Source organism: Mauremys reevesii, linkage group 1, assembly GCF_016161935.1.
Source record: "Mauremys reevesii isolate NIE-2019 linkage group 1, ASM1616193v1, whole genome shotgun sequence".
Taxonomy (NCBI): Eukaryota; Metazoa; Chordata; order Testudines; family Geoemydidae; genus Mauremys; species Mauremys reevesii.
This window is the reverse complement of record NC_052623.1, coordinates 82,611,542-82,629,540: the sequence shown is the minus strand read 5'-3', so window position 1 is coordinate 82,629,540 and position 17,999 is coordinate 82,611,542. Positions and strand designations below refer to the sequence as shown.

Sequence of the window (17,999 nt, the reverse complement as noted above, 5' to 3'; positions counted from 1 at the left end):
ATTGAAGCATTTGACAGCAATCCCTGTTCCTGGCAAAAGCTTCAGTAGAAGAACACATCAGTATTGCAGGGGAGAGTCCATATGGCAAAGAGATCTCTTTTGGTGCATGGCCCTCTCCCCTGTTCACAGAATTGCATGAAATAACTATTTTAGGGTATCTGAGTGTCTGGATGGGGAGAGAGAGGGAGCACTTTCTGTAGGTGATTGATCTTATGGAAGTGGTCAGGTTAGATGGGAGGGAGGTGATTGTTTAGGGATTCCGGGGGCTGGGAAACAGCTGAGGATAGGATATAGGTTGGGAAAGGGTAAAAGACAGCTTTTACTAATTGATTAGGCCTTGTGGCACTTATTCAGTACAATGACATTCTTAACGTGAAGTCAGTGGGACTTAAGCATGTACTTAACGTTAAGTATGTTCTGACGTGCTTTGCTCTGAGAGTAAGATGGGTGGGGAGAGATAAATCATTTAATAACAATAATTAAGGTTCTTGGGAGGGTAGCATCTGGACTAGGACAAGGGATGTTTTGGAGAGATGTTAAAAATATTTGGGTTATTAATAGAAAGTAGAAATGACTAGTTCCATTTTGGATTTGAGTCATACCTGCAACTTATTAAACGTAATTAACCTTGCCAAACAATAGCAGGGTTATTTTGGACAAGAAAATCAACATTACTGACTAGAGCTTTGTCCTGCCACAATGGTCCTTTTTCGGTCCTGCCTAATTCATTTAAACCATAAATTGTACGATAGTAGTCATGCTGCAGAACTCCACCAGCCACTTCTCTAGGACTAAAAGTGCACTCTCATTGAGGTGCCTTACTTTAGCTCATATTTTCTTACCCATCAGATTTCAGCACAAAAACCAGGAAGCCCTAAGGTGGAGCAGGAGATTAGAGGGCAGGTCATCCCAGCCCAATATGGGAAAAAATTTGCAGCTTCATTGCTTTTTTTAAACTCCATTGATTCACAGGGTTGGATCAACATACCCTCTGTGTCTGAGGTTTCTTCCTCCTTTTCCTATCTTCTCTTTTTTCTTCCATTCCTACCCACAGTTAGTCAAAGAGGAATGGGGTGATTCCAGGCTCATTCCCAGTACCAGTTTTTCCAGGGCTGAACAGGCAGGACTTAATGGGAAGGGAGACTGGCTGCTGAAGCTGAAGTACTCCAGCTCAGTGCCACAGAGCCACCTCCTTCTACATCTTCCACATACTTCTTACCTGCAGGGTTGTCATCTCAGGGAATGGCCCAGTGGGAGTGGTTCACTACTTATCTCTGGTGTGTCTCATTCCTAGTTGAGGGCAGAAGCCAGTTCCCCTGGCCTTCCTCTTTCTTCCAAGTCAAAGGGCATTGGGGCCCTTTTGTGGGAGGGAGGCTGTGAGGCGGAGAAGGCCCTGAGTCTTACAGAGCTCTCGGAGCTTCAGGTAATCTGGATATGATTCAGATAAGCACCCATGTACCTTAATGTACTGCACTTAGACTAACTGCATCCCCACTTTGCCTTGGAAGCCTCTATTACCAGAGGAACCAAAAAGATCTGTTTAAGTTAGTCTGAATGGAAAGAGATTTACAATGTGTTGAGAATGGGGGCACAGCGATGGAGTGACGCATGCTGTAGTTAGAAATCATTCATATGACGTGAGGAGACCATTAGTATAGATCTGCCAGGTCACATGGAATATTGTACATTTGTACAGCATTCCACACCAACTGTTTGTGGCAAGGGTATGTAAGAGAATTCCATGGCAAATCTGAGTACGTTTTGTAGCACTTTGTCATTGGCAAGAACACATAGCCAGCCATCTGCCAGTTAGCTCATGCTCATACACCTCATGTTAGCTGCAGAATTTCCAGAGCCAGATGCCATGCACATCCAGAACACAATAAATCTTATTCAGCATTTTGCATGCAATGGAGGATCACAGAATTAGATTGACAAAGTTCCTATCCTCATTATTGCTTCCAGATATGTATTGTAATCAATTCAAAACACAGAATACTGGATTGTCTTTGCAGTAATAGTTTTATTTCACCATCAGACATCAGAAGCAGTGCAAATTGTAGGGTATTAGATGGCATATAGGTACAGTATATCCCAGATGGTTTGCAATAGGTATAACTCTTATTAGCTCAAATGTTGTTACTGCTATACCTATATATATGTGCAGCATATGAATTCTTTATAAAGTCACACGCTGCCATTTCATCTGGAGGTTTCAGGTCTTATCCCTCTAAAACGTGGCAACAATTTTCTGAACTGGGAAATGAGTGAGATTTTTTCTTTGAAATTATAATGTGCTCAACAAGTGTTTGTTGACTTTTGGAGAGACACCTGCAGGGAAGTGCTGTAGGGGGCCAAGGTAAGCGTTCTCTCACTGTTTTATGTAATTGAAGTAGTATTTTGCTACTCATTTTGCTCAGGGTTCCAGGGAGCCTAAATATGAACCAGAACAAGAGTATAAATAAGCTAGGGCAGATGGTTTCTAATAAAGAAATCATTGCGGTAGAGATGCTTTTTTCCTCATAACACTGCTTGTGGCTAGCTGATTTAGCAACTGCAACCACAGTATACCTGATGAATTTCTACATTCTAATTCAATTTGCCAGTGGAGTTCCTTAAAGCACATATTTATGTGCACAAAAACACTTCAAGCTGGTTTTCTTTATCAGTTTTTGATGCACACTAGACTGCTGAATATGGGAGATACCCAAGAGCAGTTAACATGTCACCACAGAATGCTGGGGTGGTGAAGAAATTACATAAATGTGTGGCTTATAAGCGGAATAGAAATGGGTTTGCATAACAACATTATTATTTTGTAAATGATAAAATAGGGATGTTTTGAATTATTCTGCTGGTGTTGTATTGACTTATATAGAACCTGTATTATGCAGTGCACTTTACTTTTTTAAGTACAACATTTTCCAGAGCATTCAGAATTTGCCTAGCTCTGATCCCATTGAATTCACCCTAACTTAATAAGAACAAGGAGAGAGCCTCACTGATTGCTCTTTTTCTGTTTATTTTGAGAAATATATTTTATTTTTATAGACTTTTTACAATGTGCTAGTAAATGTTCTGTTGTGTGGTTTGTAAAAACGATGGAGCCTTTCTAACAAGAGACTTCCCTTTGGCATTCTGCCTTTGAATGAAAACTGAAGAGAGTCTGCCATTTTGAGAGCAGGTGTGGACTGGGGAAGTGCAAGCTAAAAGGATTCACAAAGCTCTGTCCTCAGATTGCTGTTGCCTTAATCCGGTTGATTCTCTTAGTCATGTGACTCCTGTAGGTCTGAAGAAATCTGGGCCAAAATATTTTGTCTTATTCTGCAAATTCAGAAAGTACAAATTTTGAAAATTTTCCTTAAACTGCCCAGAGGCAGTGGGAGTGGGATGCATGCAGAAGGGCTTGGAGTGACTGGGATCAACTGAATAGAAAGTCACTGCCTGTTTCTTTCTCTCTCTTGTCTATCCTAGGAGAAAAACCATACAAATGTACCTGGGAAGGGTGCACCTGGAAGTTTGCTCGCTCAGATGAACTGACAAGGCACTATCGTAAGCACACGGGAGTGAAGCCATTCAAGTGTGCAGACTGTGATCGCAGCTTTTCCCGTTCAGATCACTTGGCACTGCACCGCCGTAGGCACATGCTGGTGTGAGAAACGCTACTTGTCAAGCAGAGTATAAGAGCTGGATCTCTTAACTACGTGCATTCAGCAGGGCTGAATCCTCTTCTACAGTGTTAACACAAAGGGCATTCCATAATGTCCATAACAAAAAAGCAGGAAAAGAAGTGCCACTCTTCTCCTTTCCATCTGAAGTTAAAGCCCCCGAGCATGGCAACCCCCCAAAATGTCATCATGTTCACCTGGGAGATAGCAATTTAAATGCTACAAAAATGGGCATTATTTTCCATGCTGTGTCCTTCAACAACATTTATGGCCTGTACATTTTCTCAGCTGTTGGACATTTTATTCTTGAGAATTATTGCTATTTTGATTATCAGATAAGAACACAAACCAATGACAAAAACAAGACCTCTAGACCTTTAGTATTCCATTGTCTCCCCCTTTTTTTGAGTACCGTCTTATCATTATATAAAATATTCCTGATCTGTGCTACAAACAAGCTGCATGAAAGTCAGTGAGAAGATTTTGCTGGAGAGGTTCCACTGTCTGAAGTGTGGGGCACTTAAGCAAACTTTTGCAATAATGATGGTGGCGTTTTACTATTTCACCACAGTTTGTCATTATGACCTAAAGGACACCCAACGTGTAACCTTTTCTTTTTCTTAGATTTTTTTTTGTTGAAGTCTGTAAAACAAAATGGGGTAGCAGCATTTCAGCTGAAGTGCAGTATAAGCATCTGTGCTCTGCTGTGGATTTTAGAACAGTTCGTATAGAAAGACCCCATCTACAAGCTACTGCCCTGTTTTCAAAGTGCAATTTTTTGTCACCCAGGCATCCTCCCCATCTACATACGTGTATTTGATTACAAGGAAACAGTTAAACAAATCTCATATCCACTTGCACCAAGATTAGTGGCGTGGCCATCCATAAAATGGAATTGAATGTACCACTGCTAGTGAGGAAAAGCAGAAAAGAAACAGCTGCATCTCAAACAGGTGAAAGCAATAATGAATGAAATGGCTTTCAAGACAAAAACATAATGAGGACTTGCCAAACCCAATCTTTGTACCAACTAAGGTGGCTGTAAAGAAATAGCATATTGGATTTTTTGTGTTATGTTGACAGCTTACGCTATTCTTTTTGATGTTTTTGGGCCTGCTAGGTACCACAGTTAAATATTTTCATTCCCATCGAATGTAATAGTTATTTTGTGGCTGGAAAGGTGAGACAGGTGAGGGGGTTGGGAAACCCCCACTGTTAATGGGTTAATAGAGTAGAAGAGATGTTCTCTGAAAGAGATGATCCAGAGGGTTCTAGTTTCCTCACTTGGAAGTACAGGATAAGGAGACATTAGTCAACCCAGTATGCTATAAATAACCCTTCACATGGGATCCAGAGGTTGCCACTGCAGGCATCTTCCACTCAAACCTCCTTAGTTTACATGAATGCAAATTGTTTATCATTCCCATGCAGCCCTATAATTGTGAACCAATTTGTATTAATTAAATTGTATGGTTAAAGAGAGGAGAAACTCTTAGCAAGCAATTGTTCTTTAAAACAGAACAGGGTTTTTTTCTCTTTCGTGAGGATCTGTTATTCAGCTCAAAGTGACAAAGAGCCTTGGTGAAATGCTGTGTTTGTTGAGATGTTTATAGTTTAGAGATAAAAAGTAAACACATAACATCTTCTGCAGTACACTTAATTATGAACACTTGGTTCCAGGAACTGCACAAATGAAATTCATGATGCCGCTTGATGCTATGATGTTTGACCAGTCTGAATTAACTTCTGATTCCTGAAATAACAATTATTATGTTACAGGGCTTCTTAAATCAAAACAGTCTTTAAGAAAAATTCAACCAACAACTGAGGAAGGCATAACTAAACACTAAAACAAGTGCAAATAATTGAAGAATAACGTTAAAGGGACACTACTGTATAAAGATTGGCAGGCCCAAAGTTTGATCATCCCTAAATACATTGGTAAATGTTCTCCTGATACTGAACAATTGATCAGCTCTCCCAAATAAGGACATCAAGAGGGTTCAGCTCCAGCTCCCCAACTAAGAGAGCAGCACCAAAAAAAAAGTCTTTGTTGTCACTGCATGAGCTTGCCTCTTCCACTTCTCGTTTCCTGTCCTATTCTCATGATCAGGTAGGTCATCCAAATCCAAAAGAAACATTTCAATATCTAGCCTTCTCATAACCAGCACTGGAGACCCCACTGGAGAGTGAAAGGAACAGTGTAATGGGATGTGACTGAAACAAACCAAGAGCACACTATAGGTGGGTGGGTTGTCATGGGGTCTCCTGACTATGCAGCTGAGATTTTACTACTAGTGTTGCATCCCTCATATAAAGGATTGATTGATCAGTGTATGTGAGATATGATTAGCATTGTCTGTAGGTTACATTTCGGACCCACCTGTATTAACTTCAGTGTCCTTTTAAACGTACCATTCCTTCTAAAAACATAGAAAAAGGGTTCAAGCACATGTCAATGTATGAGATTTCCTTTAATGCGCAATCAGCAATTACTCAAGTAGCAGTAATTGAACATAAAGAACCAGAATTTACTTTTGGCTGATCTTTACTGGTGCACAACAAATTCCCTTCAGCAAATCATGTGGTGTCTCTTCTTTTTATTTTTTATTTATTTATTTTATTTTATTTTTGGAGCTAGTTCATCTTTAGAAAACAAAGTTTATTGGCCAGAAGGAGATTGATAAGCCAGTTAGCGTAGTTTTCAGGAACAGCAGTAAGGGATGTCGTCATTTCTCTCATCTGGTTGCCTATTCATTTACATATTAAAAACACTGCAGCGGATAACAGAAAGGATCTGCTTGTACTCTGGATTAGACCAATGTGCAATGGGTAAAGCCATTAAAATCACTGGAGTTACACCGTCTAGCACAAGGGACAGCAGAAACAGGTCCAGAGGCAAAAGTATCAAATACTGGAGTTTTCAGACAATCCCTCTTGACGCATTCTCCAGTTAGGAAGATTAAGATAACATATCTGTGTGTGAAAGAGCTTTCATGTTGCTATTCTATCCAGATAACCTCTCCAATCAGCTATGTCTGCCTTTGGGGTTTGTAGGCATCCACTGAAATTAATGGTGAGCTTCATGTGTATATTTGAGCGCACAGAATTTGGCCCAATATGTTCATTGAGACCATTTTTAATGCTTCTGTTCTTGGTCTGAAATGATTTAAGAGAAGTTATCTTTGAAGAGAGATCTGAACTTCATCTGACTCCAATGGTGTTCTCAGACCAAGGGTTTTGGTTCAGAACTACCTCTATCTTTTGCATTCATGCAAAGTCTGATATTCCCTATTATAATTTTCTCTAAAATGCCGAATTCTGTTGCAGATTTGCAACTGGAATGGCTTACAACATAAACAGCATGCAGGAATATCTGGTGTCATCTTTACACAACACACTAGATCTGTACATATGCAATTGTAAAACACAAATGTGAACCATCCCATTCTTGCAATAAGAGCAAATTTTTATCCTCCTCAGTGTGAATAAATGGTAGACAGGAAGTACACTGTATGCATTACAGCTTGCATGTGCACCTATGCTACAAAGTGCTACGCTCCAGGTGATTTTAAAAGGCTGTTTTTGGTCTGGACAGTAAAGCCCAGTCATCAATAGTATCTGAAAACATATTGAACAAGTGTTCTCTTTGATACAGGATTTTTTAAACTTTAAATTTTCATTACTCTTTTTAAACACCCAAACGATCCAGCACTTTGAAATCAGCTCATAGCAATGGCAGTTTATAAAGGAGATGAAGATGCAGTATTCCTTATTCTCCACTTTCTTATTTATACTTGGCACCATTAAAAGTAAAATAGGTTTAAACTAAGGTGCATGTGAAATTGTTAGCTGAAATAATGTATAATGAAATTAACAGTGTTAAAAATGCCATCAGCAATATCGGTATTTGGGGTAAATTCACTATGCAGACAATGGACAAATGGCTGAGCAATACCCCAGAAATAATAATGGAATAATAACAACCACACATCTCCTTTTCCATTAACTGCATAGAAAAAGTACCCCAGGTTGTCATTGATAAATGAATCTTCTGATAATAAATGTTCTTTAATAGAAAAATTATCTTTCTGCTTTATAGAGGGTGGATGCCTCAACGTGGAAATGAGTTTACCGCCATTAAAATCTTTTTTTTAAAGAGGTCAGTGAGGTAAAGTGTGTCTTATACAGCATACAAAAATAGAGACCATTCGACATGTCCTCCCTGCCCCAATACACGCACACATCCACACCTGCATACAAACACTCACATGTTCACATACCTCATTACATACGTAATCAGAAACAAAGATTTAACCATGATTTCAAAACCAGATGAAGAATTGGAAATATTTAGTACTGTAAAAGAAAATACCTTCACCTTATTAAGAAACCAGCTTGTATTACTGTATTATGCCTTTGCCTGTGTTTTATAACGGAAGATGTACATAAAGAAATTTCAAAACTGCTATATTTTCACAGTTTCATTACAGAGTAACAGTAACTGTGCAATGTATGCTTAGCAAGTCATGCCCATTGGTACTTTTAAATATGTTATATCCTAATCAATTTCAGTAGGAATTCAGTTTTTAGTATGAAACCTAACTATAAGGATACTGCATCTTTAAAAAATAGAATGAAGGTATTTTACTGTACTTGTAACAGTTTAAATATTCTGTAATATATGTGATAGTCGAAAAGTATTTTCAAACTTACAATTTTACACAGGTTGTAAATAGTTTAAATGAAGTATGTTTAAAACAAAACTTTTAGTTTTCATCACAAAAAATAAAATTAAAACCTGCTCAGATATGCCTTGTAAAACTTACACACAGTTAAAATATAGGAACTAAATTGTTACACTTTGTCAGAGCATGTTCAGTCTGTGCAAAAATGGAGTGGCCATTTGTCTTGGTTTATTGCCAATGGTGTTAGATGCAATGAAGCCATTTTGAGTCCTTGGAAGCTGAAAAAGTCAGAAAACTCAGAATGCCTTAGTCTGAACAAGGTAAAAAACAAACAAAAAACAAGAACAACTGCACTAGTGCTTTTTTTCTAGTCACTAAAATGCACAAAAGATACAGTAGCATCAGACTCTCATTTAATTTATTTGTTGTGTTTATCTTCCCCTACTAAAATGCAGTTTGAATGAAAGATTGCATATCTAAAACAGATGGTCAACTCTTTGCTGATTCCAAGGAATTTAGTCTTTTAGGTACAGTTGCATGTCAAGATGAAGTGCTACAGGAAGATTGTGACATTTCTAGTGTACATATGCTTGTAACAAGGACCACCCAAAGTCCATTTACAGACATGAAACAGAAACTGAAAGTGCCTGTTCATGAACATTAGAACTGATGGGATGTTCTTATACTTTTACACAGCAATAACTAGGATCCTGTTATCAATAAAACAAAAATTAAATTACACTTGGACTACATTGCTGCAACACAGAAACAAACACAAAGTGCCATTTGTTTTTTCATTTATTAAGATGATGCTAGATCTTCTTTCTCTGGTCTGGTCTTTTCACAAATCTGCAGGAAGGAAATGGATTGTAATTTACAGGTGAATCAGACACACACCAGGTCTAAATTATAGGTGGAGGTCATTGCCCTGCACTGTTTCAGGTGTCCCTCCCAATTTATGGCCAATTTGCTTGAGAATCATCCAGGCATCCACGGTATTCCCGAATGAAATAATCCAGAAAACAGCAATAAAACTAGTTTAACACTAGCAACTATTTCTAGAAGAATAATGCAATGCATTGTTTTTCAATGGAAACTCCTTTGAAAATCCTCTCCGTTGGCTTTGAACTCTTGAAACTTAGATTTCACACATTACTTCTCTCCTTTTTTGATCTCTTGTGTAATACCCCTTTTATGAAAAATTTAAAATCACCAGGGAACTAGCTGAAATACTTTAACAGTCAGCAAAGAATGGATCACTCCCTTTTTTTCATTTTGTGATAAGCGGATGGGAGCCTGGAGCATATTTAAATAACATTTGCAGATATTTTTAAATGTTCTAGAGAGAGTTTTCTATGTTAAATGATCTTACTAATCAACTGTCCTTGACAATTACATTAATAAATTAATTGATTTTATTATAGAAAATTGCCAGCCATGACAACCAGGGCTTTTTCACACTGTCTCTCTTTTTACATATAATCTTAAATGTTTCTGACAGAAAGTTGATTAATTGATGTACTAATGGACTTTTAAAATATCTCAGTGGTGTCATTTCTTAGGCTTTTTCTGCTTCTTAAAATGAACCTACTGAAGATCAGAATTTAAACTGAAGAACATTACCTTCTGTTCTTAAACAATACAATGCAGATCATATTTTTAAAATAGCTCCTCAATTTGTAATTGCAGTTTTGCACATACTACATTTTGTGTATGCAAAAATCCACATTTGTGTGTGCTATTTGAATCGTATAACATCTGTTTGATTTGCACAAACTGAGGCAGGATTCTGTGTATACAAAAATAGTTGTGAAGAGAAAAACAGCAGGTGCAAATTTAGATACAACTTTTGAAAATGTGGGCCTATGTGTGCAAAAACTACTGCAGACAGTGTGTGTCAGTTAAACACGTTTCATTACCACTAGTTTAGTAACCAATTATTTTTAATCATATCAGCCATCAGTGGATATAATCGCACCAGGACATGCAAATATTTATTCTGTGTCATCCTGAATTTAATGTCCAGACATTAAGCACAGAAAAGAATTCAGTGCACACTGGGGGATGGTAGTAGGGCATCATAGAATATGTCAACAGAAGGCTGAAGGGCAAAAATGGCTCCTGTTTTGTTTTTTTCTGTGTGTGTGTGTGTGTGTGTGTGTTTTCTGATGGAACACTGCTAGAAACAGGCCCCCATAGAAATCTCCTTTAGGGGGACTGGTTTACTGCAGCAGTATGTGTCAGTTGGCCATTCATAAGAAAGGCAGTATAGTCTTCATGATGCAAAAATGTGCAATTCTTCTTGCTTCATTCTGCAATACACACACACACACAGATACATGCTTTTAGTTGCATTGATTGCCAGCATATCTCTGTAGTAGTTGTTGATTTCATTGATGTTGGACTATGAAATAAACTGTATTAGCCTTGTCATATCATAGAATATTATGGACACACTCTTGCTCCTCAGCACAGGCAAAAATTCAGTGGGAATTCTGGTTCCTATAAGAATACAAGATTGAGCTCTTAGTGATAGGGATTCTCTAGGGCACTGTTGTGTGAATTCATGATCTTCAATGTTTTCCAGAGTTTAGTCTGTCAAAAAAAATTCAGCAAGCTGAAATACTAGTGACTGTAAAAATGCTTGATCTTTGTGTATTGTTGGACACATTGATTTGCTTCATGAGATATATTTTTGTATGTTGCTAACCCTACCTTTAAAATGCATTTGCAAACATATACAGTGTTCAGCATGGTATCACACTGAGATGTGATGTGATTGTTATGGACTATATTGAGATTAAGACCTGAGCCATGCAGTTTGGAACCAGATTTAGGTACCAACATTCTCTAAATCCATTCCCATCAGATTTTGGGTTGGGCTTATCAAAGAGACAGTTCTGAGACACAGTTTTTGGATTGAGGCTGAACTTGTCCAAAATTCAGACTAGGTTGTATCTTGGGTTCTGATTCAAGCCCATTTCTAATTGCCATATATATACTTCTAAAGACAACTTCTTTCTCTCCCAATAGTTCTGTAAGTATAAATGTGTTTAGTGTAAGCTCTCCAACAAACACCCACACAACACATTCTCTTTACCTGTTGTCTGTTCCTGAAAAATTATATCTTCCATTTGTATGCACAAGAGAACATAAACAGTTATAAATTCAGACATCAGATCTTTTAACATACCCCACCACCACTCTCTTCCTCCCCTCCCCCACACACACACTTGCTCAAAGTGACTGAAGAGTTGAGATACTATCTACATGTGAGGTCAAAAATAATATTAACTTAAAGTGTTCTGTCAGCTGTGTTTGTGAAGAAACAAAAGAATAATAAAAAATATCATTCTTGGCCAACCCAAACATAGATGAAGCAAATTCCACCATGATATTAGGTGTAACATTGAGGCCAGGGTTGAATTTGGCCCCATATTTTTCCCTTCAGCTAGGTCATTATTTTTGTAAGTGCCAGTAATTGTTCGTATGAACCTCTTGTGTAAAAATACAAAAACATCCCTTAATTTACGAAACGATGGATTCAGGACTGAAGCTTCACAGCAGTGGAATAATATGTACAGCATCTGATTCTCTTTCCTAGAATATGATGTGAAAGGATCACTAGTCCATAACCCGACAGAGATAAGTGTGTCAATAAAAAGTCCTGAACTGAGAAGAATTAAAACTACCAGTGCTAGCAAGCAGATGTATTAATTCCTTAAATCTTTCTTTTGCTTTCTTTTCAAAGGGTTTTAACTGCAAAACATTTCTTTTAAAAAAAATCATCTAAAGATCTAATTTCCCAATAGTTTCCTCTGCATTTATATACTATGTAGTGTTTAGGCAACACCTATGTTATAAGTTTATTAATATTAAGTAAGTGTTGTTCTTGTATTTATGTATAGTGTATGTACTGTAAATATACTCAGAGCTTTTTTCCTCTTACTGTAAAATGGTGATTTTTGCCCTATGATAATGTAAAGGGAGTCCCCTCATGAAATTCTGTCAGAGGATGACTATTCCAGTCTATTCGCAAAGATTTAAATGAAGAAGTGTTATTGTTTCTAATGGTGTCTCAGACATATTCTGTTGGTGCATTGCTTTTCTGTATTCAACTTTCCTATGAATTGAGCTGTGAACTGAAATAGAGTTTAAACCTTTAAATGTATGCATTTGTATAATTATCTGAATGGAGGCATGAAGGTTCAATAAAGCATTTTGTATAGAACAAACCCCCTAATTATTACTGTGGGTGACTCAGATCTTCTGAAATGCAGTTATTAACTTTTTAAATTAAACCTTTGTTACAAAAATCTTTTCTGTAAACATATAGTGATTTTTAATAGATTTGTTAAGAAATGGATTTTATATGCTTCTCTAAAAGCTACCATACAAAGTATAGATATTTTTACATCTATGTAACATGCGGGGGCAAATCAGAGTAGCACTCAATGATATAAATGGGAAAGTCTTAGGATGATAAAAAAAATTGCTTAAATATGATTATTTAAGGCCAAATTTTTCACACATTTCCAGTAATGCTCTAAAAACTAGTTGAATACTTTTCTTTAAAAAAGTTAGTGTAATATCTTCTATCTCTGTACTGGGTTACCACTACTGTATGGTATCTGAGTGCCTACTAAAATGCAAATATGTCACACACTCACTCTCCCTCCCCGCCTTACTCTCCACCCCCCCCCCCCCCCCCACCCGCAAGCCTGTAGGGGAAATAGCTTAATTAATTTATAGTTTCTTTGAATAAGGGTTCGTGTGTGACAGGTATCTATGTGTATGGATGCATTTTGTGGGGGTGGGGTGTGCACACATATGAGTAGGGGAGAGAGAGAATCAATTATTGAAGGAAAGCTGTGGTAAGTCAACAGGGCCGGTGCAACCATTTAGGCAACCTAGGTGGTCGCCTAGGGCACTGGCATTTGGGGGGTGCCATTTTCTTCAGCAGCGACTGCGGCATCCGGATCTTCAGCCGCCCTGGTCGCCACCGGCATTTAGGCGGAGGGAGCTGGGGCAGGGGAGCACAGGGAGGGCCGCCTGCAGCAAGTAAAGGGGGGGGCAGCACACAGGGGAACTCCCCGCCCCAGCTCACCCCTACCCCGCCTCCTCCCCGAGCACGCCGTGGCCGCTTCACTTCTCCCACCTCCCAGGCTTGCCGCGCCAATCAGCTTAGGCGCCGCAAGCCTGGGAGGCGGGAGAAGTGAAGCGGCCACAGCATGCTTGGGGTGCTTGTGCACGGAGCAGGGGTGAGCTGGGGCGGGGGGGAGGGGTGCCTCAGAGAGGAGGGTGGGGAGCTGCCGCAAGGGGGGCGCCTCAGAGTGGGAGTGTGGGGGGGAGGGCGCAAGGTGGAAGTTTCGCCTAGGGCGTGAAACATCCTTGCACCGGCCCTGTAAGTCAAAAAAAAAAGTAGTTTTTGTATTTGGTTTAGAAATTGGTGGGTTTCAGCATGATTCCATAGTCCAGGACTAGGCCCTGTGAAAGTTCTGTCTCCTGGACTCATGAGCCTCTCTCTCTAGTGGCTGACTTTTCCATGGTTCCAATGGAACACTGGGAGATCATGATCGCAAGGGACAGGCAAGCTCTACAGCAATTAGGACCAGTCCCAAGGATGGTTGTGAATACAGGACAGAGACTTGAACTGGACGCTGTATTCTTTGGTGAAATTTGTTCCTAAATCTGAACATTTCCCTTTCCTTCACATTTCCATTTGTTCACTTTTAACTGCTATAATTATTTTTCTAATTGAAACCAGAGCTTTAAATGATTAAGGCACAGAAACAAATAAACAATATGCTTTAGATTTGGAGACCTCTGGGCTTTATCAAAAAATGTGCATAAACCAAAGCCATACCCAGTAAAGTATAATTACAGTCTCTTAAGCCACTGATGTATTTTAAACCATATAGTCCTGTGTCTCCCCCTGCTCAAAGTTATTACTGTTGTCTCCCACACAATATGTTGTTTGTTCCCTTTCAGTGCTCTGCCTGGATTTAATATCTTTCTCTCCCAACAGTGCTATAAGTATAAAATACATCACTTCCTGTTTAGTCTGTTCTCCAATGAACGCCTACGCAATATACTCTCTTGACCTATTGTCTGATTCTGAAGTTATTTCTTCCATTTGCATGAACAATAGGCTAATTGTCATCTACTTTTCCCTTTTGTTTTTTTGGCTCAACGTGTTATTTGAAGTGCTGAGTCTGTTTGTACTAATTAGTTTATTTGTGCAAAGTGATTTTCCATTAAGGTGAGCAGCAACAGGCATGAGCAGACACCTTCATCTTTGATCATATAGACACTGAATCAGACAACTAAGAGCCATTTGTTATCTGACAATAGATTCGATAGACAGCAGCCTTGATCCTTGTGATTCATTACACATCACAAATAGAGGTCTGTTCACTCAAACCTGTATTTGTGGATGTGTGGTCTGGTTCCACTGTGCAGGACAGGGTAGATTTGAGAAAACTGAGCCAGAGTGCATGCTCTCCCAATTCACTGTTGCTGAGGAGCAAGTGGTAATGGTCCAGGACGTAATAGAGCATCTACCTCTATGCATATCTACCAGCCTTTGTCCCCCTACAAAGCTAGGAAGTTGGAGCCACAGAGTGCACTAGTACTTGATAGGTAGGATTCCTTCCCCACCCCCGGTGGAATTCCCAATGTATTGTCCAGATACTCAGGCTGTGCACTGGAAAATAATTTTTTCCCTTGTTAACCAACCCTCATCAGGTATTATACCCATTTTATATATGAAGAAATAAAGACAATTAACAGAAGTTTGAGTGGTCTTAACTTCACACAGAGAGACAGTAAAAGCTGGAAATTAAACCTAAAATTTCTGGCCCTCCATTCCCAATTAAGCCATTAGTCAGCAGGGCTTCCATCACTTAATGCTTTTACCCACTCAATTGCTGACCATGTAGTCTCCTGTTGGATACATTTCCCGGAAGGCTTTAAGGGGCCTGAATTGCAACAGTAGCCCCTATCCTTGCTCTTGAGGCAGACTAACAAAGCTATTTATTGTCTCACATATTTGCCTTAGCATAGATATACAGCCCACAATAGTCAGGGCTGCCACTTACAAGAAATGAGTAACTAGATGTGGCCAATGAGCGCAAATACATCAATATTTTTGATCCTTCATGGTTTTTTCTAAATTTTGCACAGCCCCATATGCGACTTTACTGTGCCCTTTCTTTGTTACCTTTCTGGGTCACTGGGGAGATTGAGCTATAAAATTCCCTTGTAAAACATTTCAAATAACCAACTTTTTCTGGGGTGATTTTTATTGTGTATGTTTCTGTGTCTGCACAAAATGTTAACAGACAGAAACTAACAATAAAGTGCAGAATGGATACAAATGCAAATAGTGAAACCGAGGTATTTGCAAAGCTCTATAAATCTCTGCTAAACATAGGTTTCATGTTTAATCTTTATATTCAGGTACATCTCAAGGTTATCTACCTCTGTGAAGCTCACCGGAGGCTTTTGTGATTTGTCATCTGCTCCATTTCTTATCAGTTAAAGGCATTTCCTCTTGTAACATTTATTGTTATCTGCACTGTGTGTTTCTCATGAATGCTATGTGGGTATGGGATTCTCCTACACTGAATGGAAGGAGTCATTATGTTTCCATCTAGCTCTTGATCAGCCAGTTCATAAATGTGTCATGTTCAGTTTTATGTAGGTATGGAGCAGTTGACAAGTGGCCTCTGCCTGTGTATATGTTGTATTTTCTGAAATACTTTGTCTCAAGCGACAAATAGGAGATTTGCATCTCCAGAGAAGTGTGCTCTTTTTCCCCCTGGAAACCCATGTCACTAGGAGATAAGGTTTTGGTGAAATATGTCAACACTAAAAGTTATTGTAGAAATTACACAGCATCTCTAAAATGCACATTGAAGAACCTAAGCTTATATATGCTACTATGGAAAATCAGTCCAATGGTTGTGTTGTGTTTTGAACCAAAACAATGTTAACATTCCACACCAGCATTAACAGCTTCTTCCACTAGACAGCATTAAATATCCTACAGCGGTTCTTACATTGGTTTATTCTAACAGAGGCAAAACCTCAGCCCTGCAGCCACAGAGAGTCCTCTGGTTGAGAGGCCAGTGTACCTCTGCAAGGAGTGCTCAGGACTTACCTCATACCTACAAAAGTCAGGTCCCAGCAGGGGCCAGAGGATCCATCAGCAGCACAGCTTCTACTCTTCTGTCTACCTCAGGGAGGGAACACAGTGGAGTCACAAAAGGAGACATCAGTCATTGGACCAAAATAGCATGTGGAACTGCTCCATAGCTATTCCTTGGCCTGGTAGGAGAAGTTCAATTAACATCCATTCCTGTGAAAAGATAGCCAGAGGCCACCCCAGTACTTACATGCTAGGAACCTGGATTGTTCCCCTTAATGTGGGACAGCCCACAACTATAGTGCAATCTAAGAGTTAATATGGTTTCTTGTCCTTTTTGTCTTAATTTTCCTTTTTCTGAGGAAAATTTTAATAAAATACACCATTACATTGCAAAGTGAGAACCATGTCCTGCCACGAGTACAGGGGACTGGACCTCTTGAGGTCTCTTCTGTACTACGATTCTTTGTGGTTCTATGTCATAGGCACCCGGATTTCCATGCAGCTCAGAAATATCAAGCTGCATGCTGTCTCTGTAAGTAAGGGCCACTGGTCCAGTCTTTGCAATAACCATTGCATGTCTGGAGCTGAGAAATGGCATACATTTCCAGCTCCAGACTTGGTGCTTGACCTTTGAGGGGGATGGTTGTCCAGTGGCTATGTCACAACCCAAGTTCAATTCCCTTCTCCACCACAGACTTCTGTGTGACCTTGGTCAGATGGGATTCACAAAGCTGTTTCTGTGTCTAACTCCCCATTGAAATCAATGGGATTTAGGTGCCTAAATAGCTTTGTGATCCCCACTCAGATACTTAGGTCCAATTGACTTCACCTTTGTGAATCCCACCAAGGTACTTAGGTGCCTAACTCCCAAACATTTTGTCCCACCTGGACAAATCACTTTGGGCTAGATTCACAAAGGAACTGAGGCTTGGTGGGACTCACCTAACTTTTAGGCACCTAGAAAATCACTGGAGGTGGATTACCTATAGCTACAGGAAGACCCCTCCCATCAGCTTAGGTAGTGTCTACACTGCAGCACCACACTGGCGCAGCTGTAGCGGTGCAGCTGTAGCATTTCAAGTGTAGACAAGCCCTAATAGTCAGCAATGTAGGGAGCCAGCTGTTTGCTTTCTCTAAAGCTGCTTTGTTTTTAGTTTTATTTGATGTCTGCAAATCAAAGCCTTAGCACCTTTGTTTTAGTTAAACAAAATACATGGGGCATTGCACGTGTATATGAGATACAAGTTTCTGGCCTCCAGCTTTGGCCACTCCCCAAACAAAATGCTGAGTCTTGTACCACATTAGGTGTAAATCTGAAAGTTTCATTTATCAAAGAGCATTACTACAAGTACAAGAAAGGTACAATGGGAGCCCGGGGCTCAACATTTGGTTTGCCATTTAGTTCATCAACAACTACGAAAGTCTGATTTCTTGAGTTTCCATCATTTACAAAACATTTTTGAAAGATGAATGCAACTTGGACACTGTTAC

At 39.3% G+C, this 17,999-nt stretch overlaps 1 protein-coding gene across 6 annotated transcripts in view; it reads left to right on the top strand.

Annotated features, from left to right (window-relative positions):
- KLF12 (Kruppel like factor 12) overlaps nt 1-17,999 on the top strand; it is a 386,124-nt gene that overhangs the window by 337,839 nt on the left and 30,286 nt on the right. For 5 of the 6 annotated variants that reach the window (XM_039481399.1, XM_039481360.1, XM_039481389.1 and 2 more), the window contains one exon: nt 3,475-12,586. The exons of the other annotated variant lie outside the window; for it this stretch is intronic. In XM_039481399.1, coding sequence (XP_039337333.1) covers nt 3,475-3,656 — 182 coding nt within the window. In that variant the 3' untranslated portion in view covers nt 3,657-12,586. Of the gene's footprint in view, nt 1-3,474; nt 12,587-17,999 lie in introns of those variants that run through there. 6 annotated transcript variants of the gene reach the window in all.